Source organism: Cavia porcellus, unplaced genomic scaffold (genome assembly GCF_034190915.1).
Source record: "Cavia porcellus strain 051 isolate PalLab524CR breed Dunkin Hartley unplaced genomic scaffold, mCavPor4.1 scaffold_22, whole genome shotgun sequence".
Taxonomy (NCBI): domain Eukaryota; kingdom Metazoa; phylum Chordata; class Mammalia; order Rodentia; family Caviidae; genus Cavia; species Cavia porcellus.
In genome coordinates this window covers 15239913-15265859 of record NW_026947505.1, presented here as the reverse complement: position 1 = coordinate 15265859, position 25947 = coordinate 15239913, and the positions used below count along the sequence as shown (strand labels likewise).

Sequence of the window (25947 nt, the reverse complement as noted above, 5' to 3'; positions counted from 1 at the left end):
ATTCACTGTGAAATAAAAATAAATGTACTTGGCTTCTATGAGAATAAGCATTTTGTCCAGTAGAGCTCTGAGGAACGGTGAACTGACTTGTGGACACCACCAGCTAGGAGTAGCTAGGAGAGGCCAGCACGCTGCATTAAGCAGCGTGTGTCTCTGTGTACTTCCCTAAGGAAAGGCCACTTCAGCAGGCCTGCTGGGCCAGCAGGTATTTATCTGAATTCTCTTGTACTGCTCATCTTGTTTCCTAAAGCAATCTTGCTCCAGCAACACAGAGTCTCAATATACCACTCACAGAAAAGTTTTCTAAGGTTTCCTTTGGAAAAAAAATTGAGTTTTGTTGACAAGCAAAGCAGCAGCTACTGGTCAGTGACAAAACCGTTCTGGATTCCCAAAATAAAACTCTGAGTAACCCAGTGATCAAACAGATGCAGAATGTATAACCACAGTGCACGTGGTTACATCTCTGGAGTATATTTCAGCCTGTACAGCACCAAAAGCGTGAAGCAAGCACTGGTACCAGGTATGCGTAGTCCTCAGAGAACAGACCTATCCAAACACCTTTTAAATCTTCTTTATTTTTACTGCAAGGATACAATTTATTTACTTTTTTATTTATTTCATTTGTTCCCATTTGAAGTCTCAGAGCTTGCCATGTGAAACAATACCTTCACTACCAAATGACTATATAAGAACATTATAAAATACAAACTACAAATTAAGTTAATCAATCTTCTTTACAGTATCAGATTAGTGCACTGAAACAACTTCGATTTAAAAAGGCAAATGAGTTAAATGCAAACATCCAGTTTCTCTTCTAATGAAGCATGGTACAAAATGGCATACAATGTAAACAATATAATTTAAGTATTGGGTGTTCAAAACCAGTGACTATGGGAAAATTACTTCCTAAAAGTAAGTTTGACCCAAAGACACATATGTAGTTAGTCATCAATCTTTAGGCATAAGGGAAAGTAAACAATGGCCCACAAAACCTGATGGTACTGTCAAGATAGTTCAGTGGAATAACAAGTTGAACTCTAGAATCTAAACAAAATAGAAATCAATATGAATTCTTTTAATATTCTTCCTCCAAGTTACATTAAACATTTATAACATCTACACTTTTCCTAGTAAATATCAAACTTTAACAGACCATATGTAAGAACAATCTAACCTTACTAGTTTTACTCAGTAATCTACCACAATGCTTAATTATACACATCAAATGCATAAGATATACCTGGAAATTACTCATTAATATTAGAGAAAACAAGGGTCTCAAAAAATCCAATAATAAAAATGAAATAGGTAATTTGTGCTACAGTAAACTGGAAAATGAATACAGAGATTTGTTAATTTTTATAATTATTGAGAGCATTTTTTTTTGCTGGTCCAAATCAAAATTAGAGATTTTAATTGAAGTAACCTAAGTCTGGTGTATGTTATGCAGTGACAGACAATGTGAACAGAACATGCATATCTGTAAGTTCACTAATTCCAAAGTCAAACAGATAAATTACAGATGAAAGTCATGTGTGATGTGGGCAGCAACCCTATAGTTACTAAATTAAAAAGCATGACAATTATGCCAGCAATGATACTTAGAAAAACTTTTGGTATTAGAAAATATCAGATTTAATCCAAACGAAACCCCTCCCCATAAAAATAACTAAGTAAGGGAACTATCATTTGCAATAGCTTTAAAATAATAATAAAAACATGATTGCAGGCATCTTCCCACATAATCTAGACAGCGTAGTACAGCGGTGCTTTCGTATAACTTTAGGACTTCAGTCCCCATATGAGGAGACTGACAACCACGACTCCAATGACAAGGACTAAAATGATGATGCACAGAGTTTTCCTGGATTTGCGCTGTAGATGCAAAAACAAAACACATATACAGATTTAGTGGGATGCCTCCACAGCGACTGAACAGAATCTGGCTCATTTCAAGAGCAAAATTAGTAATAGTTTATTGTCTTCAAATTTTCCACAGTGCTTTTTGCTTCTCAAAAATCTCTACCATACAGGGCACTATTTTTTCAAAAAATATTCTTGAAGTAGTGCTATAATTCAGTGAGCAGTTTTTAAATAATGTTGCTAAGTTTTTTGGGGGTGTAGTTATGCTTTAGAGAAAAGACAAACACTTTCCTGACAGAAGCAACAGGTTGAGCTTACCTATAAATGAAAAAAGAACAACTTAAAAGTACATTTTTAACTTTTATCAAGAGGTTACTCTTAAAAATGAGTCCTTTTAAAGGATGAGCAAGTAGAAATATTTAGTAACATTTACTGAAGTAAATTAGTTTCAAAATTGTTCCCATTCTCTGGTAACTGTATTCAAGAATGTCAACAGAGAAATAAAACCCAAAAGTTAGCAAAATTATAAAACTGTCATTCAAAACACAAAGGTTAACAGTTTTGTTCCATTCTTCATTCCTGGTTTGTTTTCTGTAGTATCTCGCATAATTCACACCAACACGCAGGGGTCTTTTTTCTTATAAAGTAGAAAAATTTGTGAATTTACTTTATGCCAAAAAGGAGCACTATACAATTTATAAAAAGACACATATAAGACTCTGAAATTACCCTGAAAAACATGAATACTTTTAGTATTCCACATATTCATCTAAGTTTTCAACTAAACATTCCTCAAGTACCAAAAACAATTTTGTTGGTTTCAATACCATCCTGCATAAATATTTCTCCTGCCATCTATTTGCTCAGCAAAGAACTGCTACCACCCCTTTTTCAGGCAGCATGGGCACCCCACCATGATGTTATTTGTCACCCAGGGAGCACCTCCCTTAGGGTAGTGTAATTAAGTCCTTGCACGTTACAGCAATACTTTTTTATTACCTTTAATTCACCCAATTATTCAGAAACATCATGGTTTTCAGGGCATAAATTTAATATAAATCCTCCAAGCAGAACTACATGGAAGGCTGCTTCCTTTCTTAGCAATTGTGTGGCACTGTACTTATCCCTTGGGGCCTGCAGGAATTAAATCTGCAGCCAGCTCCAGACCTATTTGGGAAGGCAGGTACCTTTTCCCCAAGGTGCTTAGAGGATTGTTCTTCCATAAGGAAGAGAAAAAAATCCAAAAGCAAAACAAAAAACATGTAAACTCAGTCACTGATGAATCCCCTCACACACTAAGTTCCAGCAATTATACACTAACAGTCTGCAAGACTCTTGGCATTTAAATTTTCATGTATGTGCACACACACAGTGCATGTGTTTCCAGCTATTCATGAGATCATCTAGAGTCCATGACAGGCAATGATAATCCTGCTGAGCTGCATTTTGATTTATATGCACAAAGCTGGTAAATAGAAGTCACCTCATCACTGAAGATATACCACTGAATATGCAGTGATGTGTCTGGAGAAAAAAAGGCAACGATCTGAAAGGTGACTTCACAGGTTAATTACAAAAGTAAGGAGCAACTGGAGATGTGCAACATGCTTAGACAGCTCATGAGAGAGTAATAAGACCGAGCAAATAATTATGAATGACAAGAAAAAAATAAAACTTTAAAAAGGAAATCAAATGCTATGGGCCTGGCTTTATTCTTGTTGAACATCAAAGTTCTAAATATTGTATGATACATTAGTAGATCATATTCCTGACATGCACATAGTGTTTGAAACATAATTCATATTTGACACTTATTAACAGATTCCTCATAGTCACCTAAGTCCCTGCGGAATTCTGACAGACTATCAATTAATGACATTCCAAGTTAATACAGTTTTCACAGGACAAGGAGTGATCTTTCTAGAACAAGGATCTCTGCCACTTTAGTCAACAGTGGCACTGACATCAAAAGAAAAGGTAAAAATAAAGGGTAAAAGATGGAAGACAAAGCCTACTGAAGAGGTTTCTGGGTGGAATGTCACAGTGACATCTGACCACCATCAGAAAAGCCAGGAGCTGTCCACTGCAACCTTCAGGACTGTAAAAACAATCGCATCCACTAAACTTCCAAACCCTGCGGGTTGCTAACTGCTTTATCCTGGAGAATACACAGACTACAATCAATTTTAAGCTGGCTGTGTATTTCTAACTCCTTCCTCTTCCATAAGATTGTAAAATTAACACCTGCAGCCACTTTAAAGCTGATGATGCTCTGAAACCTTTGCAATCCCCACACACTGTAAGTTCAAATGTTTCAGTTATAAGAAAACATGTTACGGTTACTGTTACCTGATAATTCGCTGCCCTGGACAGCTGCTGGTTTGCCTGCTGAACGTGTACCTCTGCACTCTCCACATTGGCTTCTATACTGTCTTTAAAATAAAACACAAACACACACATAAAACTGTTAACATACACTGATGCTCAAGGAACAAATGCCTAAATTTCATTCAAGGTGCCACTACTATGCTCACTAAGTATTAGTAATACTCTATCACAAAGCTGAATCTAAGGTAGATGTAATTTTTTATACTATTTCATGGGAAATCCAAGCAACACAAATGTTTGAAGAAAATGAGATTGATGATCTTTATTACAACTCAACTCCAGTTCTACCCCAAACAGCATCATCACCCACAATTACCAAATCAGGGTCAGCACAAGGGCTTGTCTCTGTCTCAAACTCCACAGCTTGTTCCAAGTCAAGATCGGTGAGCACAAAGGGAGGTCAATCCCTCCTTCCCACTACCCATGTTCCCCATCACATGCAAAAAAAATGATACCCTGAGACTCTGCTGAGAATACTATCTCACCAGAGGGAAATAAAAATGATCCAAATACTAAAAACTTGAATGGATATATCCCTGATATTTCTCAATTTGTTAATCATTTTTGTCAACTCAATTGGCTTTTAAAACATTACAGTGCAATACCTAGGCTCAACCAGTTTGCATTCTGCCAAGGCCAGCTCAGTCCTAGGCATATGGTAACTGATTTTAAGGTGAACAGAGACTGAAGACTGGTGCTTGCCCTGCAGCCATCACCACTCACTTCTGTACTGAAACCCAGGGCCCCCAGGGATACACATAGCCTCTCAATGATAGCTTTCCTCCCTTTCACAGGTGGAAAAGGGTCACTCTGCAGCACGAGAAGCTCGTGCCTCTTTCCTCCTCCCTACCAACTCTCAGGGCTAAAGTACATTCTATCAAATTCGTTGCAGACATTCCTGGGGCTCAGAGTCTTTAATTCTTTGTGTGTCTCAACCCCTGGCCCGCTGACTTCATTCAGTACTTACGATAGACACTAGTGATCCCACCATCCACTGTCTGATCCTTCTAACACTCTGGTCTCTCTACTCTTCCATCACATTTTCCTCAGAGACACTGCTTGTTACCCCAGCCACTCGCATCTATGGTCACAACCCAATACCTGTAGCTACTCCCTGACCACAGTTTCAACCCTGATCACCATCTGCCATCTTTAAAGCTCAGTCTTGGTCTCCAGTGACGATCCTACCATATGTCACTTTTCCTCACATACTATGAGTCTCCCTTCCCTTTTTATTTAGCTTGGACTCCATGGCAATTTTGTAATGTCACCACCTTGATGCATCTTGAGCTCCCTTTTCCCTGCAGTTATATTTACATGACAAAAATTGATGCAGCTGAACACAGATGCAAAAAGAATAATCTCCTGCTGACTTACTTCATTTTAACACCTGACTGCTGATGGCAAGTTTCCCTCATTTGCCTAACAGGTGGAAGACTTATACTCCCCTCTTTCTTCCTCAATTTCATATTCCCTTTCAGGCATTATCATGGTCAGTCAGAAACCCTGACTTTCAGCTGAGACCACAGGAACAATCAGAAGGTATTTCTCCCTTTCTCATGACCCGATTTACCAAGTATATGCAGAGCCTGAGTGGTCAGCCTGCTCTCCTGTTACCAGGAACTGCACGCACATTGAGCAGGGCCTAGATTCTGTCTGTGCACTTTAATCCTGCTTTAATGGTGTAACTCAAGGATGTACGTCTAGCCATCCTTTTCTCTCACTCACCATCAAACTTAACATATCCAAAAATTATTGGCTTATACCCCTCTAAAACTTCTCCAGTTACACACTGCTCCGTCTAAGAAAATGACAGTAACACTGTGTTAGTAGACCGGGTCAAAACCTTAGTGTTACTCATCAATTGACTATTTCTCTCACACTCACAGTCAGTAAATCTTTTGGCTCATATTTTAAAACTACGCAGAATTCCATCACTTCTCACAACCTCTGGGCTTCCCCTGTGATCCAAGCTGACATGATTGCTCACCTAGCACTATCTTTCAAGTGCTCTCCTTGATTTTGGTCTTGCTACTTTAGTGTGCCCTAAATCCAGCAGGCAAGGGAGCATTCAAACTACCCCAGTGTTGTGGGGTAGTTGTGACACCGTTCAGATGCTACTGTTGCTTCCCATTTGTCATGAATGCAAGTTCTTGCAGTGACTCAGGCTCCTCCAGATACCATTCCTGACCTCAGACAGGATTACCATCTTCCTCTTGCTCTTATCACTCCAGGAAAGTGCAGGGCGTGCTCTTCCCTCAAGGCCTTTACATTGTGGGTCTCCGTACAGGAACATCTTATCTTTGGTTTTTTGTTTCTACGAGGCCAAAATGCCACCTGGTCAGCACCACGGACTCTTTCCTCCATGGAAACAGTAATGTTCCCATCCAAGCAGTCCCTGGCCTTGTTTGCCATACAGCACTCATTTATCAATATTTATTTTTTAAAAATTGTCTCTAAAAATTGTCCCCAATTATAATAGACATGAAAGCAGGGTCTTTTATCTGTTAATTCCAGCTGATCCTAATGCCTAGAATTTGTGCCTGGACGTGCTCAGTACTCAATAAAGCTTTGTTGGATATAGAATAAACTGGTTTTTCAAAAAAATTTTTACTCTGTGATCTATGGGGGCTATAGATGTGGGTGAAAATGAACAAATAGTCATTTTAAATTAAAGGTGCAAGGATTTCAATTTAACCAAATTTAGAATGCATATAGAAGGTATTTCAGATCTATAAATGCAGAGGCACACCCTCTGTATTTTAAAATGATAAAAATAACAAATACTTTAATCAATCCTGATAGATACATCTTAACAGAAGGACTATTATGTTTAAACTTACAAGGACCTTTCATAGTTCTTTAAAAAACAAATTCCTATCATATTAACCTATATTAACCTGAGTCAATAAACCGAAATTTATTAGAATGAACAGCAAAATGCTACCTATGCCATAACCCAAAGGCAAGATAGTATGCACAGTCCAAACACCACAACTATTTCTAAAAGTCCTGGTGAAGGGGAATAGAGGCTCAAGGAAGGTAGGGAGGGGAATGGGGAAAAAAGAATTAAAATATATCATGTATAGGTACAAATTCCCTATGATGAATGTTATCACAATGTATATTGAAAACGTATCAATAAATTAACTTTAAAAACATGATAAAAATTGAATTTGGGTAAGACTGAAACCAAAGGCCCTAGAAATACACTAGAATAATAATATTTGGCATCTTTTCCTTTTTTTCTTTTTTTTTGGTACTGGAGATTGAACTCACGACTGCATGCTTGCAAGGCAGGCGCTTATGCCGCTGAGCTAAATCCCCAGCTGTATGGTATCTTTTATAGTTTTAGTACCTGATTTTGGGAAACTTCTGAAATAAATGAAGCTGGTTGTTTTAACCACTAACATCGAAAAATAAAGTCCATTTTTGATAATGCCATTCAGGATACTTTATTGTAAAGTCTATGGGGAACTCAAAGAGACAGGAAGTAATTACTCTTGCTGGAGAAAAGTACTGTAGGTAAGTGACATGTAACTTCCTCCCATCCCATGGAAATTATACAGCAGACTTACCTATCATATCTCCCTGTTCATGAATCATTGTTCCTAAATGTTTAAATATTTCATTAATATCCATAATATCAGCCTAAGACAAAAAGACATGTATTACTACATATTATTATAAATTTAACCTTATACCACAAAAGGGAAAAATTTAAAAACTTCAACTATTACTCATATGGGTGATGATGTATTCTGATTTGATATATAAATTTTGGAACTATCAGGAAACTTTTCATTATAGGTTGAACAATAGCTACCAGTTCTCTAAAATAAGTATGTGATATTAAAAACACATGTGAGCAGTATGAAAATTTCAAGCAATACAGAACAGTCACAGAATTTAGACTTAAATCCTTTTGGTCTCTCTGATAGTAGGTGATACAATTTAATACTTTTGTTACCAAAGGAGTAGCTGTTTATAAGAGTATAAATATTCTTATAACATATATCTAATAAAAATTCATACATTGATAGTTTAAAATGGCAAAACATTAGGTACAAATTTAAAGTCTCACATTAGTAAATTTGAATATGCAATGTATTAGTGAGCTTATAGATTTCAGTACTGGATAAGGAATTTATAAATTTATTGAGTAACGAAGTTATAAATTTACTTTTCTTCAATATACAACTATTATTTTGTCCAATTAAAAAGTAACATGTAATAGTTCTATCATGTGGGTGGGACAATTTACATATTCATCATGGGCCTTCATTTTCCCATCTGTAAAATGGAGATGATAATGACACTGAGACTGATAATGACAGTTAATCCGTCACAGAGCTTCTGTGATGATGGAGGTAAATAACACAGAATATATCACTTGGTGCCTGGCACTCTGAAGGCTCTCAATATACTGTACAAATTGTTAGCTATTATTAGTGCACTTTCTAAAAGCAAGATAGTTTCCACAAGACTTAACAAATCCTTTAGGTCTCTCGGATGTTATAAACATACTATAGCGAAATAAAATACCTTTAAAGCCATTGTAACAAGTTTTACTCAAGCAGGTATGATGTGTATTATATGCCATGGGATGCAATTCCTAGTCCAAATTGATATTTTTTAATATTGAAGTGACTTAACAGAATTAAAAGAAAAAGCTCAGGCAGGGAAAACATATTCTCTTATCCTAGATTAGATACTACAGAGATTATTAGTGTTCCAATTTATACATTAGAAATGCCAGTAAACTCAAACCTTTACTCAGTTTCTTTCTCTCCTAGTATTAGCTAAGCTTGTGAGCATAAACTCACTAAGTCAGCGGCAGTCCAGTTCTACAAAGCCAGGCTTACTTCAAGCTGCCTGATGGAAGACTCTCTCTCGTGAATGAGGCGGAGGTCATCTTCTGTAATCTCATCATCCTGCACTTGCACTTGAGGCTGTGCTTGGCTAATAAAAAGAAAAAAATATGAGAAAAATGCTGGCATTCAACACAATAGGAATTATTCCATATTTAAGAAATTCTCAACAGGATACACTGTTCTTCAAACTCAGGAAATTGCTCATATTAAAAAATGCTGAGCTCAAAATTTATTTTTTCAATTGTCACTTTATCTTACATGGGTTTAGAGTTGTTATTTAATTATTGAAAACTGTATTTGGCGGGGCTGGGGATTTAGCTCAGCGGCATAAGCGCCTGCCTTGCAAGCAGGCAGTCGTGAGTTCGATCCCTGGTACCAATAAAAACGAAAAAGACCAAAAAAAAAAAAAAAAAAAAAAAAAAAGAAAACTGTATTTGGCAAGTGAGCATCTTCTAAGCTGACGTAAACCTCATAAGGAAATAATTCATTTGAAAAATTATGTCAATAAATATTTGGGTAATTTATTTCACATATCTTATTTTCAAATTTATTGCTTCTAAACTTGTAAGTAATATGGATTATTTTTAGTACCATATACTGAAAGCTTCATTTCTGCTCCAGAGACTACAGTTACTTTTGGCGAAGTGTGAGGGTGCAGGCTCTTAGTACTAGCAGGAGAAAGCTAACAAGGGAGGACCGTGAGTCTGAGGAGGACATGGCCTTTACAGGAAGTTCCAGTGCCAGCTTGGACTACCCAGAAAGACCTTGCCTCAAAACTAAACAGTACAATGACAAAATATTATCTTTTGACTTACAAAATATTTTATATTTCTTACCTTTCCCAGGACACAAGATTCTTTTCTTTTGAGTTGTCCTCAGGAAAACCACCCTGATTAATTAATAGGATTAAGAGACAGTAAAGAAAGCAAAGACAACAACAAAAAAATAACATTCACATTTTACCTCAAAATGATCTAAATTTATTTATGTATTTAGGATGTGTACAAATATGTGTGTCTATGTGTATGCCAAGACAAGAAGAGAAACTCTTGTTCTAATTTTCTAGGCCAACTGCTTTAAGTAATAATAAAATTATATCCTGAGCTAACAAGGAAGGAATTCATTAAGTATTCTCAAGAACCAAATAAACATTAACCAAATATTATTTTTAATCAAATAGTTATTTGGTTAAAATTAGTGTAGTTGTGTAACTTTCACATTCAAGAATAAAAAAATAACATGATCGTTCCTCGAGGAATTTAGTATTGGAGTATGTAAAAATTCCACTTTCACTCATCCTCTTATTTTCTCCAGGCCCACACTCAATATTGCTGTTATAGACACCGTGTACGCTGCTCAGCCACTCTGCGTCTTCTCTGGATCTGGGAGCACGGTGCTGCCTGCCTTAGCACAGACACAGTGCAGGGCCATGGTGCTGACTCATTGTGAGAAACCCCACCACGTCACTCCCAATCTTTGCTGACAGTTTCTATACTGTGTGAGGTCTGTAATTGTGGTTCCAAAACACAGGCAAGATAACAACAATCTATAGCCATCACCCTTAAAAACTGAGCCAAAAACCCTGAAAATAAATACTCAAATATGAATTTCCAAGATACTCAGATATTCATGACTTAAAAAATCATGCGAAAGTAGATTTCCATGAGACCTTGAGAAAATATCAAGTTCATTTTTACAGTGCTGTGTAAAGTACTTACAGACACTCTGGAACTGGCTCTTACTCGAGCAACAAATTCCTTCTCTCTCTCAGCAGCTTGCCTCTGGACCTTCTGAAAGTTTGTCAGTGCTGTTGTGAATTCGGCCACTAACCGATCCTTCTGTATTTTCCTTTGACGCTGGAGGACAGAAGAAAGAAGCCTACTAAATCAAACTATTTAATATAAAAATTTTATTAAATCCCCAATTTACTGATTCATTCTCAGTAAAATTCTGGTTATATGTAAACAATCTTGCTGGGTTTCTCACCTCAAAGTTTTGTAGCTGCTAGAAACAGGGTGGTGATTTTGGAGTTATTTTAAAGTAGTTTTGGAAAGGTTAAGTAAAACCTTTTACTCTTACTTATGTCACAACCTACTTCCATTATAGAGGCATGGAAATAACTATGTGCCCCTGGGCAGCCTCCCACGTTGAACGTGTGTGTGTGTGTGTGTGTGTGTGTGTGTGTGTGTGTGTTGTACAGAGCCAGGCCTGGAAGGCCACACAGCATTTTCTGAGCACTTACTTAATTACAGGTCAAGGCAACCGCATGGAAATAATTTTTGCCTTATTGAATCACAGGATACTACCTGAGCAATTAAATATAGTTTTGTGTTCTATGAACTAGTCTTAAATAGGATTTTTTTTGTCCCTTAACTTCCTTTTCTAGCATCAGAGCTCAAAGATTCTGTAACGCATTTGATTTCTTCCACATTCCACACATCACATATATATTAAAGGCTGATACCTGTTCACTGGGGGTGGTGGGCAGAGATCCAAACTCTTTAATGTACTTATCCGTTTCTTTGGCAAGTTGGTTAGTATACTGCTGCTTCTGTTGCCTAAAGTGAGAAAACACATATTACAGCCAAAGAACAGATAATATTTCTTTATGCTACATACAACTCTGCCACTTTCATCAGCCCTGATGAATAGCTTCATAAAATCATTTTACAAAATATTTACAGTTTTGAAGTATAAACTATAAAACTGCTTAGTTTTATAAACTGGCTCTAAAATTCCTCTATCAAACCCAAATTTTATATGCCATTTGTCATATTATATGAAGTTTTTCATTCACTTAGGGTAAACAAACTTCCAGAAATACCGATAGCCATTTAGAAAAGAGAATAACTCAAGTCAGGAGAGGATTTAATCGAGAGATGCTGGCTGTCTTTTAAGTGTGAGACACTGGAAATGTGGGAGACTTTGATCTGTGTCCCACACTTAGGGAGTCAGATGAGCAAGTAAGCTTTGCTGCCATCCCCTTGGCCCAGGTCCTGGGTCTTGGGTACATCTGGTCTCTCTTATTTCTCTACATTTGCATCCTATGAATACTTTTAAAAACAGAAGAAGTAATCATAGTATAAATTTACTATTATTCAAGCATGATTTGGAAAAAAATTAATAGCATTTCCTTATAGGGGATACAAACTTATCCAGACCTGTATCTTTCTAATTAACATAAAAAAACTTTTCAACTAAAAAACCTGATGCTGAGAAAAATAAGCTTATTAAGCTGATGCATTATAGATTTCAACAACAATGCCTGTCATATATATTAATCTCTCATTTTAATCATGTACTGGCAATACTAAAGGGATACTATATAAGAACACACCTAAGTATCTATATAGAACTAATAAGAAAGAAATATAAGCTATTTATATCTTTATTTACCAAATAGCCTATCTTTGATGTGTTTATTTAAATCTTTGGAAATGGCAGTACAGTGCAAGTTCTAAAGAAGATAATGATAATGGTCATATACTTGGAATTTCCACTATTAATATCAAAATATAGTAAATGTTAAATTCATGCAGTTTCTTTTCATCTTAACTTATTTTAATAAATGATAATACATTGACAGATTTGGAGCATTCTATCCACTGAAGAAAAAAGTAAAATATGACTTACAAACAATTTTAAATTCTTCAAATTCTGCTTCTTAAAAACAATTGCTATTACCTATTTCCTCTTTATAATTTTCCTTCAATAGCAGGAGATATCACTTTGGAGATACCACATATTAGGTATATACTACTTGAAATTTGTAGCCAAGCCAGCAATGAGAATTTAAGTCAGGTTGTGAATAATTCTGGGCAAATCACCAATCCCTTAAGACACATTTTTCTCATGGGCACACTAAAAATAGTTTTTAAATCTCTCTCACTTCAATTGTTTAGATGAAAAGTTATGTTTAGACGAAAAGTTATGTAAAGACACTGTCAGTTCTGTGATGTATTACAGAAAAGTATAGTTACGAGTCCAAAAGTACATCAATTTACTGGCATGTGTAATATTTCACTATAATTGTTTTTTAACAGAAGCTTTTTGAAATTCAACAATGTGGGATTTAGGGAGGATAGTTCATAGAAACTAGTGTATGTACTAGATGTAAACCCCTAATAAAAATCTGATCACTCAAGGGATTGTTAGCTATGGGAAATAAATCACATAAATTGAGAAGTATAAGCCCAACAACCAATTTAAAAAGCATATGAAAGGCCAATTCAGGAAGATTTAGTTTGATAGAGTAAGCTTGATCTTTAAAAATATCATGTTACTCTGCACAGGGTCAAACCTACATAAACACATGGTACAAATGTCTAGACGAGGTAGATAAAAAACCTTACTAATTTTCCATCGTTTTCCTTAGTAAACACATACTAAAAAAGCAACGTATTGGTAAATTTTCTTTGTTGTTGTTGTTAAATACTTACAGCTGTTGCCTCAATTCAGGTGAATCTTGAGGTGTTCCAAGTTGATTCAGTGTCCTTTGTATTTCCACGGCTATAATAATGGAAATAATGCATAATTTTTACAAATGTTAGGGCCATAGAGGTAATTAAATTAGAAGCAAGTAGATAATTAGGCAGTTAAAAAAGAAAAATAAAGAGATAATGATAAACAACATTAACTGCAAAAAAGGGAAATAGTTTATTTAAATCTAATTAGGAACAAAAATGTGCTAATTATCAAAAGAATAATATCATGTGAACTGCATTTATTACCCCAAAACATTATCATCTTCCCTGTTCTATCAAGATAGCAAACAAACAACAGCACAAAGCATTGTACTTGATTTTATTGCAATAAAATTTGTGAGAATAATAAAATGATGTATTTCATTGTAATAAAAGTGAAATATTTCCAGTTAGTATGTGTGAAAGTCAGTACATGTGGAAAATTCTTTACAAATCATTTTTCAATTATCTATATAATACTGATTATTAAAAGCAAGATCATTAGAGGATACTGAAACCACAGACCATTCATGTAATTTCAAATTATTACTACACATACAACATTCAGGGAATGATTTTATCACAGATTTATCTGTTGTTTAAAAAATGATCAAATTTAGCACCAACAATGAGACAAACTGACATAAATATAATTTCAAATTATTACTACACATACAACATTCAGGGAATGATTTTATCACAGATTTATCTGTTGTTTAAAAAATGATCAAATTTAGCACCAACAACGAGACAAGCTGACATAAATATCTTCATAGGACGGGACAAGAAAAGTTTTAATATGACTTACGTAATTTTTCCCTTGCCCAAATATTTAACCTGAATTAACTATGAGGTAAAAAAACCAGACTAATCTAGACTGGTATAGTCTACAAGATAATTAGCCAGGACTTTTAAAAATATCTTTCTCTCTCTCTCTCTCTCTCTCTCTCTCTCACACACACACACACACACACTACAGAGAATGAGTGCTTCATCTTCTACTTTTAATACTATATAAGATCTAATCGAGGATCTTGTGTATGCTAGGCAAGGACTCTACCACTGAGACACATTCCCAGCTCAAGGGAAGCTTTGGAAATTGAAGAACTGAAACACTCAAAATGCTAAAATATCCAAAAGGTACAGTGTCTTTTTTTTTTTTTTTGTATTGGAGTCTGAATCAGGAACACATTATTATAAAATATAGTGGAGACAACTGGAGAAATATGAATATATAAAAAATGTAAAACAGAAGTTGAAAAATGTCTACAATTGTTGTGTCCAGGTGAAGGGCTGTCATTGTACAATTTTACCTTTGCACAGATTTAGAAAAAAGAATTTGATGAAAAGTCAGGAGTTCCTAATTCATGCTAAACTCATATTCAGATGTCTATGGCCACTGTAGCAGGAAAAGGATTCCTCACAAAGGAAGGTCTATAGTTTATACATGTTTACACATACAATGTCAAGTACAAATAAGAATGAAACCTCATCTCAAGGAACTTTCACATTTCTAATCACTGCAGAACTATCCCAACAACTCATTATTTTTATTTAAAATAAAGTTTATTTATGTATGTTAAATATCTTTATAGTAATCATTATTTAGTTGATCAAGAGAATGATAAGCTATTGCAAAATACAGGACAACTTTTGCTCACTGAGGATGAAGCAATAAACACTGCTTTCAAATGAAAGCTAACAAATACAAATATGGAAGAGGAAACATAGCAACAGTTTTGAAATAATTTCTTCTTGCTGTTTTGAGGGTCAATTTTCCTTTTGTAGGATACAGAGGTTTTGTTTGTTGTTTTAAATTATGGCTGTTTGTAATTAGTTAAATAATTATAGAGGCTTAAAGTTTTTTGTTTTAATGCTAATATGCTGACAGTGTGAAACAGTGTGGGCCTCTGTAGAATAAGGGCAGGTATTCATTTCGACTGTAAAGGAAATTTTTTTAAGAAGTAATGAAAATAGATTTATAAATTACAAGGAACCTGACTCAAAACATTTTTTGGGAAAAACAAAACCCTATCTCACCCCATATAGCAAAATAAATTTGTTTAAGCATTAAGAATTGAGGACCACCAATGGTGGAATAAAGTCTGGTAGCAAATAATGGTCTCTGGGATGTGGAATCAAGAGACCTAAACACAAGTCAGCAAAGACAAAAAAAAAAAAAAAAATAGAACTCAGGGAACCAAGAAAGTATTGACAGTTAAATCTAGAAACCACAGAGAAACTGAAAAAATGGATGATAAAGATGACCCTATACAATGGAAAAGGGAATGAGTCAAAAGAAAGAGAGAACAATTATAACTATCTATGCACTGGATATTGGTACACACAACCTCCTGAAAAAAATCTATTAGACTTAAAAGAACAGATGGGTACCAGTGCAATCAGAATGGGGAAGCTCAGAACTCCACTTGCATCATTAGGTCAACCAAACAAAAGTTCAACACAGAAACATTAGTGTTAAACTGCATCACTGAATAAATGAACTAGATATCTAGAGTGCTTCATCCAACAGCAATGGAATATACATTTTTCTCAACCACAACAAACTTTTTCCAAAATAAATCGTATGTCAGGTAGTGAAACAAAGTTAGAAGTCAATAGCAAAAGAAGCCACAGAAAATATGCAAATACACAGAGATTTAAGCAACACATTAAATAATATATTATTGATTCAGAAAAAATCAAGGAAGTAAAAGTTCCTAGATTCAAATGATAATGGAAAAACAACATACCAACACAATGAAAGCAGTTCTAAGAGGGAAGGTTGTAGTTAAAAATGCGCATATAAAAGGACAGAGCAATCCCAAGTAAATAACCTCAGGATGTATTTCAAGGTTTCAGACAGACAGAAACAATTAAATCTGAAACTAATACAACATACAGAATTATAATAATCACAGAATGAAATTAAGACCAGAAGAAAACAATACAAAGGATCAATGAATAAAAGAGCTGGTTTTCTGAAAGGATGAGAAAGGGTTCTGTGGATGAGGGGAGACAAAAGGGAAGGACCAGAAGGGTAAATAAACAGGATCAAAATGCAATGTGTACCTGCACAAACTCTCCCAAAATGAATGTATACCAAAAAACATATATTAATAAAAAATGAGAACAATCTGAAAATAAATTATTAGATGGAAATGTAAATACGATCTAATACATAATCTTAGAGTGAAGGATAAAATATTAGCTAAGCATGATATAAAACTACAACAGTGGAGGGAAAAAGTTACCTACTTGACTGCACATGTTTCTAATGTACATGCAAAACATTTATATATATTATAAATATAAGTATATACTGAATGAAATGAATACAGATGGAAGAAAACAAAGATTATGACAAAGAAAGAATACCCATAAAATAGAAGAAAACACCTCCTTCAAATTATAGATTTCTCCTTCAAACAAAGATTATGACAAAGAAAGAATACCCATAAAATAGAAGAAAACACCTCCTTAAATTATAGTAATAGAAACAACTCAAAAGTGGACACAGGTTATAATTTTAAAATTTACAAGAGCAAATAGATATTTGAGAATTTGACATTACTCATCAACTCTTCATACATGAAACTGATAAAAAGTAATGAAAGATAAGTGGATGTGGCTGTTATTACAATCAAATATCCTTAAAAACAAAAGTAGAGATTACATAATTTATAAGAGGCAGTATTTGTTAACACATAAAGAACTAGCGTAACTGTAAAAGCTGGAAAATTCCATAGAAAACAGGCCACACAGAGGAACTTTAATAATACTTGTGAATAAGTTGATAGTCAAAATCTTACCTTAGAAAGAATAAATAACTATAATATACAAAACACTGCATAAAATTATCCAACTTTTAGGAATTAAAGAGAACTGTGCAGCCATGGCCAGTGGGGTCTAAGTCCACCATGTGGCAATGTCCCTGTTTTGAGCAGATACACTCAGCACACCCTACTCAGATAGTGACTGATTTACCAGGTAAGGCCATCACAATCTCTGGCATCTGTAAACTGCTCATGTGGGAAATACTTTTTGTTCCATCACTTCAGAAATAGAGAAAATAAGGAGTCTGCTATCAATTGGAGGAGGCAGGCGCAAGACTTCATAGCTATATGCCATTTATTCTCTGCATTTGCCAGCATATTAGCCAACTATTAAAGATATTCATGATGCATTTGAATTAGCATAACTTCAATATTAAAGAAAACATTCATGATAGAATTAGAAAGTATTTCTCAAATTATAAAAATATTTAACCTTATTCCATGTAATAAACAGTTTCTTAAACTAAAACTTATCTAATATATATAGTCTTTGCCAAAACAGGAAGAAAACATTATTTCTGACAAATTGTTTTTTTTTTTTTTTTAAAAAAGGATTATTTCATCAAGCACAGCACCATTCCTGAAACCCATTCTGTTCCACTTGGGTCTGCTGCCACCTAGTGGATCAGCATTTAAGAAAAATCTACATTTTATTAGAGAAGGTTAGGGAGAAGTCCGTGTAGGGCTCTGTGATGTCAGCATGTGAGAATTCCCTGAGAACTAGGGACGAGTGAGAGGGCCAGGCTGCATGGCACCACCACACTGGAGTTCAGACAATTGCCTTTATATAATCCTGGGCAAAATAGGGCACCTTTTCTTTTATGAGAAAATACTGTACCTCACAGAAAAAAAAAATGGTTAGTAAAACTCTCAGCCGAGTGACTGAGATTCAAACTCAGTCTCAATTTAATGTTGACTGGCAAGTAGATGGGGGTCAGCTAATTTCACCAGGAAACTTTATCTCACTTCTTCCTGCTGTAGGCTTTGGGTGATTTACCTAAGATCTTCCAACTGTATTGCTGTTACAGTCAGCTGCAGAAAAATTACCTACTTTTCTGCCATCATGAACTTTAACTGAGAACAATATAAGGAAATACCTTGTACCAGACATAGTAAAAGTTCACTCAGTAGGTGACATCTAAAATAGGAAGCAGTTTATGTTTTTCTCCTGAAAGTCAGAAATGAACAACACAAATATATTTATTAACACATCTTAAAGAACTATAGTGCACTATGCTTCAGGGGACTATAATAATTCATGACATACTATGAGAATCATAGCAATAATGATCAGCTAGCTAGCACAAGAGAGTTACATGCTGTAATTAGGAAAGAAGAGTCAGTTACCTCCTGATAATGACATATATCTAGCAGTTACATACAAGTGATACAACAGAAAAAGAACTAAAAAAAAACCTAAACATTAAAAAGAAACAAACTGCTTTAAACTCAAATCTTTTCCCATCAAACTCTACCTGTGCTAGAGTTCCAGGAAAGCCTGGACTATATACTGAGCTCAAGCTCAGCCTAAACTACATAGCAAGACTCTGTCTCAAAAAAAAAAAAAAAAAAAAGAAAGAAAGAAAATAAAAGAAAAAAAAAAACCCAACCTCAAAACAACAAAAAATAACATAAAATGGTACATGAGAAACATTTTAGAAATGACACAGATATCCATCAGAGTACAAGATGGTACACTACATAGAAATTATGTTAGAAAGGTTCATTATAAAGCTTGAGGTACATAAGGAAAACATAATATTTTAAAATCTTTATCAGTTGAAAATATGTCAACTATCAATATAAAATGTTTTTTAAAAATGTAGTTGATTTCACTTACCAAGCGAAAATGAGAAAATTATATTTCTAAAAAGCACATCACTAGTGAAAGGCCTCCTGGAGAATTTGAAAGACAGCAACTAAAGTAATTTATAATAGGAACCTACCAAGATCCCCAGCTGCCTGTATGAGGGGTGGTACTGCAAAAAGGATGAAATAAAAAACTAATTTAGTAATGCATAAAGGCAGATCGGGAGGTCAATGCCTCAGGATGGGTAGAGCAAAGACACTCCAAACTAGTTATTATTTATTGTGTATATAAAATGATAGGAGGGGCTATGAAAGATTTGGGTCTTGGGAAGACTGAAGGGGGGGTGGAGATGAGGAAGGACCTTGCCCTGGAGTACTTTTTAATCTTAGTGGTATTAGTTTAGTCTTAGCCAGTGGGAAGAAGATGGCCCATCCCTAAAGAGTTAACGGGAAATCCAAAAGGGTGATACCAGTAATCCCAAACCTCCATTTATCACTTAGGGAAGTGTGCAAACTTAGCTATAGTGAATGTGCCACCCCAACAGTAATTGTGGCTATTGGTCAAGGTGCTGTTTTCTTCTCTGTTCTGTGACCCGAAGAGGGAGGAGCCTGTCTCCACAGATTGCAAAGCCTGAAGCAAACCCTGGAGATCTAACCTGTAAAGAATGAGTCCAGATGGGAGAGGCTCACTTAGGACCTCTGCTTCCAGGGCCAAAGTCTCCTTGTCACTCCTAGCACAGAATTTCTGCAGGCATGGTCATGGTAATCTCAAAACTACCAGATCTTTAAGGTTGGTTTTCATCCCAGAAGCCTCAAAGGTAGGAAGGAATACAGGTCAACAAAGTAGAAATTTAGGGTACTTTACTACTATGACAGGTTATTTAATAAAAGGTGGTATCTCAAGGCATGGTTCTTTACAATAAAATATAAAGTGCATCATCCAAAAACTATATAAACAATACTTAGACTTTTAGATGGCTGGAACATTACAAGCTAGCTCGCTGAGCAAAGATGTTCAGTGCCTATGTTTTATCTCTCGCACCTGCTCAACGTATATACTCTGATATGCTGTGCTTTTCACTCGATTCTCTAACCCTAACCCTAAAAACTCCCAATAGTGATGCCACTACCTCAACATTAGACCGCTTTGAAATTTCTTCCACCAGATTAAAGATCTGCTGCCTTTAATCTCAATCTCCTATGTCTCAGAACAGGAGCAAAATGTACACAAATCTTTCCAGAAAATAATACACAAGGCCTATAGTCCACATGCCAATGGAATCCTTCTTTCCAAATGAAACCTTCTGGGCATGGTTTTCGCTAGCTGCATTTCTATCAGCATTCTGGTTTTCTGAGCTCTGACCTGTGTCCCATCATCAAGTTCAACTCAGAGAATTTTACAGCTGCTTCTCCTGCCTGCATCTCTAAACCTTTCCAAATTCTTCCTATAAGCCATTTCCAAAGGCTTCTGAATCACATGCTCAAGTAGCATCATAGCAATGACTTCACTTCCCTAGTACCAAAGTATGTCCTGGATACTTTCATCACTGAGACACAATACCTGACACCCACAACTATGAAAAGTTTATTTTGGTTCACAGTTTGTAGAGGAAGTTTCAGTCCATAAACAGCTGGCTCCAAGACAGGGTGGCTGGGCAGATGGAAATGGAAGAGAAGAAATACCTCATGGGATGGCAGGCAATAAGCAGACTGAGAATCAGGGGAGAAGAGAAGGAGATAGACCCTTGCAGGTCCTCACTCTAGTCCTCCAACAAGGCTTCAACTCCTAAATCCCATCTAGCTATCAACTCATCAGTAGATTAACCCACTGACCTGAATTATGCATTCATATTCTAGTCACCTCCCAAAAGCCCCACCTATGATCTCATGAAACTGGGTTGGGGGGATCGGCACATAACCATAACAGTTATTTTGCAGGGAAGGACTACTGAATTACTTGGGTAATATCACACAACTAAAAGCACAGATGTGGCCCACTCTGTTCTGTTTTCTATCCATGCCCAGAAGCAAGGCAGTGTTCAATGTTCACAAGTAAGCAAGGTTCCTTGGCCTTTAGTTGAAGACTTTCACAATTCCAACAGAAGAGCTATATTCCAAGGTTAGAAGCAGATGATGGCATTGTCTATGGGCATTCTCTTTGACTGTACATGAAATCTAGATCAAACCCTCTCAGAGAAGCAGGTGGTCATACTCAGTACTACTAACTTGTTAACTGCATCAATGGTTTCTTTAAACAATGGTTGTAACAACAGTAGGACAAGAAGAAAACTGGGAAAAATAAATGTTTCAAGACTCACAGAATACTATTTTGTATGATACCTGGGTTCTTTTAAAGCAGTTAATAAAGAAATTAACAACTGCTTAAGAAAAACCCTGCATGAAGAAGTACAAAAGGCAATTACTGTTTAATAAAAAATAATGCTCAGGAATTAGTAAACAACAAAGAAGGATCACAGAGTGATGAGGACAAGAACAGCTAAAATCATTTCAGGAAATCAAAATTAATTACTACAATCTAACTCCTGCTACCTGACTCCCTTAGAATCTCTGAGCCAAACAAAGTAGACAAGAGGCAGACTCACAGGGCAAGTGAGTGGCCATGACACAAGTAGCACAACTGCAATCAGTACAAAAGAAGATATCCTGTAATACAATACTATATTTATGGTGAAAAAGCTAATAACAATTAAAATAATTTTTAAATAAGTGTAGTATCCGAATACACAACACAATCACACTTTATCTACACAGAACTCAGAGAATCAATATATAGAGCCAGCATAGATGGGCAACGTTTAAACATACATTCTTAGGATAAAATGTCCATCAGTTAAGAATTGGTTAAATGATGTATGGTAAATCCATACGGTGAAAAATATGCAGCCAACACATGAGAAAAAAAATGCAGAAAAAAACTCAAACAAAAACAACAAAACAATACCCATATAATATGACCTCATTCTCATAAAAAGTAATAACTGTCATTATTTATAAGATATTAAAATTTTTCTCTCAAGGATTTACAGCTTGGTAGGAAGACAGGAAAAAAGTAAACAATAATAGTACTTTAATTTACTGATGCAAAAACATTATAAACATACATTAATGATAAAAAGAATAATCAGAAACAAAATAGGTCAGAGAAAACACTTCTAAGGAAATGATTTTTGTACTGAGCCCTGAATACTGAGTCAGTTAGGCTCCAACTTGAGAAGATGTGTAAAGCACAAAATGAACATGTGCAAAGGTGCTGAGATAAGAGTGAATCAGTTTACTCAAGCAGTAGTGGAAAGTCTATGGGGGAGATGTGTGTGCCTGTACGGCAAGAAGGAATAGCAGGACTGATAAGGAGGGGCAAGGAGTAAATCCTGGAGCACATTGTAAGGGCATGACTGGTTTCACACTTGATTATAAGTGCCAAGGAAGTCACGGTTGGATTTTCAGCTGTAGGATAACATGATCTGATGTACGATTTTAAATTTGTCTTGGTTACTAAATGGAGAAGATTATGAACATGTGACAGAACAACAATTTGGAGGGTGCAATCATTTAAAGAAATAGCATTAGCTTGGACCGGGATGGTGACAGGGGAGATGCAGAGAAATGGACAGAACTGGCATTTAGAGCCTACAGGGTTTGTACTGTGGTTGAATACAGGGAGAGTATACACCCAACAGGGTTGGAATCAAGGCTGAGAAAGTTCATGCTCAGGGTAGAAGCATGGAGGTGGTTCACAAATAGGAGTAATCAAAAGATACAATCTCTTGATGATTAATTCACAAAATGACTTCACATATGTTCAATCATAAATAGCACTCATGCTCAATCACATAAGGAAAGTCACTAGAGAGAAATGGTCACTTCTGTTAAAATTCACTTGGATAGGTTACTAATTTTCATAGCTATCTCTATACTATATCAGTACTTTAGGCACCAAAAAATTTACAACACTGAAATCAAAACCACTGTTTTTCTCCTCAAATACTTTCAGATGCATGACATCAGAAATAGATATATCGGACAACATTTTGGGAAAAGGGCAAAATTTCAACTCCTTTTGATTCTAAATCTGCCTACTCGTTCCACCAATGAAAAACTAGCCTGCAATGCTGACTACATACATAGTGTCAGTAAATTCACTGCCACAGACTTGGAGCTTTTTTTTGTTTTGTTTTTTTCAAGAAAAGCTTTCACAGGCACCAAAGAGAAGTAGATCATACTAGCTTCCTTTTTGTGTAATCATGTGTTAAGCTGCAAAAATAAGTGCCCCTTTTACCAGACTATAATTAAAGTTGTACACTCTTTAAAAACAATAAAAGGGCCCACACTTTAATATAAACTTTTTTATCTCAAAATCCGTAGAGACTTAAGAAGAATAAGTGCACTAATTCTTCTTAATAATCTATATAAATACACACACAGTATGAGAAGTCACTTAAAAACACAGAGAAACTTATATTTTTGAACTCTAGCTTTAGATTAACTAAAGATTAACTTAGATTAATCTAACTCTAGATTAATAGCTTTAATCATAGGACATAAATGATAAGAAAGAATTCAATAAAAATATTTTCAGTCACTTCTTAACATTTATAACAGGGGCTTAAATTCATACTTTATGCCTCCTTAGAAACTTCTACCTTCCCAAATTTTCTGGAAAATATATACAGAGAAGCCTATGTGATAAATTATAAGTTTTTTAGCAAAAACTTCTACATTCCTAAATTCTGATGTGTAGACTGCATACTGTCAATGAATCTGTTCAGTTTATTTCCCAATGGCTAACCTTTAGCCATTCTCCATTTCCCTTTTTCAGACTACTCACTTAAAAAATACTTATACAAACGACAGAATTCTCATTAGCACCAGTAGTAAGACTTTACTGTACTACATACACATGAGAATATTTTGCCTCAAGAACTATGTTTCATGGTTAGCTGTTCTCATTTTTATTTCTCAGACTCCTTCAATCCATAATTTTGTTAATTCTGACATGGCTCCCACCAGGAATTTTTGTATTCATAACTCTCCCATCTCCTAATATTTAAAAAGGATATATAGATAACTCAGAGTAACTCTAGCCAGTCTTGGTTGTTTCTATAATGGAATCTTATGAACATGTATTATGGATAAAGATAAGACAACTAGTCTCTTAATGGCAAAGAATAATACTGTGTATTTTAGAAGAGCTTTCAGGACTCTTACCTATTAGAACTGGAAGAGACCATAATCCAGCCCACCAAAAATACAGACAAGAAAACCATATTCTGAGTAATTAAGAGCTCATTCTATTTGGATCTGACTTCAGAAAATGCACATGAATGCCACACAAGCTTGTGTATTAGAAGTTTTCTTACTGCCCACTGAATGTCTTAAATACATTCTCAAAAATTTGAGTCTAAAAAATATTTTTGAGTCTAACTAGGGAACTATACAGCAAGCCATAATGAAAGAAATCTACACCTAAAATGAGCAAAAATTAAAAGACTGTAAATGTTGGCAGGGACTTTGAGCATTACCCACTCTGACACATTGACTGGTTGGAGCAAAGCCTGGTACAACCTTCTTAGCAAGTTATTTTTGGTATAACTAGTACACCTGACCACACATACCTTATGACCCAGCAATTCAAATCCTAGGTATATACATGCAACAGAAGAACATATAAGAATATTCAGAGAAGCAATGTTAAAATAGCAAAGACCAAAACAAAAACAAAAACTGGAAAGCTACAAATGTCCACCAATAATAGAATCATGGAATGGCTGAATATGGAATAACATAAATGAAAATAAATGGCCTCACAGCTACATAGATGAAATCTGCAAACACAAGAAAAAGAAACCCAGCACAAAATAAAATATACTTCTTTATCTATTAACATTTAAGAGTCAGAGAAATCATACAAAGATGTTGAATATCTTTGAAGAGCAAGGAAGGAACATAAACATGAGAATGATGTCAAGGGGTTCACAATATTCTATTTCTTCATATGTGGTGCTTTGGTGGATCATTAATGACTTCATATTTTGGGTACTTCTTAATAAATACTTCTACTTTTAAAAAGTCTTATAAAGACCCAGTTTATGTCATAGATTTTGACATATTTCTTCTTTTAAACACATGAGTTCTCTGTATTTTCCTAAGATATTTTCCTATATTATTTGTATTTTGGCCAAGGATGAATGGTCCAAATGAAAATATCCTTCTGTGGTTTGTTCATATGATAGGCTCACACATTTCAATCCCCAAAGGTTTGCTTACTCTTATACCATATATCACAGGTAGGAGACTGTCTCAAAGAAAATAGAGATGGTAATACAGACATTAAATGAGTGTACATCTCACTTCCAACTATTGCTAATAAAAATGTTACTTTTGAACATCTCAACTCAAAGTTTGAGAACTGAATCTCAGCATTTCTTAGATGCAAGATGCTCTTCCAGACATGGAACAACAAACAGTTTCCTCTGCTTCACAGTCTTCCAGGGACAACTGCCTGGAGCAGCTGGGTTAAGGATGACTGGATGCCATGTTAGGCTTGTGGAGGAGAGCACTGTGTACTCACAGGCCTAGGATGGAGCACTGGGGCACAGGTGCCTTACCAATCCCATTACAGAGTCAACAGGCTCATGGGATAAAAATATTTGATTAATCACTTTAATACTTCATAGAGAAATCCATGATAAAGTT

The 25947-nt window shown here is 35.4% G+C and overlaps 1 protein-coding gene across 3 annotated transcripts in view; it reads right to left on the bottom strand.

The window, feature by feature from the left end:
• Positions 1-555: 555 nt before the first annotated feature.
• Stx7 (syntaxin 7) overlaps positions 556-25947 on the bottom strand; it is a 37163-nt gene continuing 11771 nt past the window's right edge. For 2 of the 3 annotated variants that reach the window (XM_063233476.1, XM_063233477.1), the window contains 8 exons: positions 13565-13634; positions 11590-11683; positions 10844-10981; positions 9962-10014; positions 9117-9213; positions 7830-7902; positions 4213-4295; positions 556-1875 (listed from right to left, as the gene is read on the bottom strand). In XM_063233476.1, coding sequence (XP_063089546.1) covers positions 1783-1875; positions 4213-4295; positions 7830-7902; positions 9117-9213; positions 9962-10014; positions 10844-10981; positions 11590-11683; positions 13565-13634 — 701 coding nt within the window. In that variant the 3' untranslated portion in view covers positions 556-1782. Of the gene's footprint in view, positions 2501-4212; positions 4296-7829; positions 7903-9116; positions 9214-9961; positions 10015-10843; positions 10982-11589; positions 11684-13564; positions 13635-25947 lie in introns of all 3 variants that reach the window. The other variant, XM_063233478.1, reaches the window with a different exon arrangement.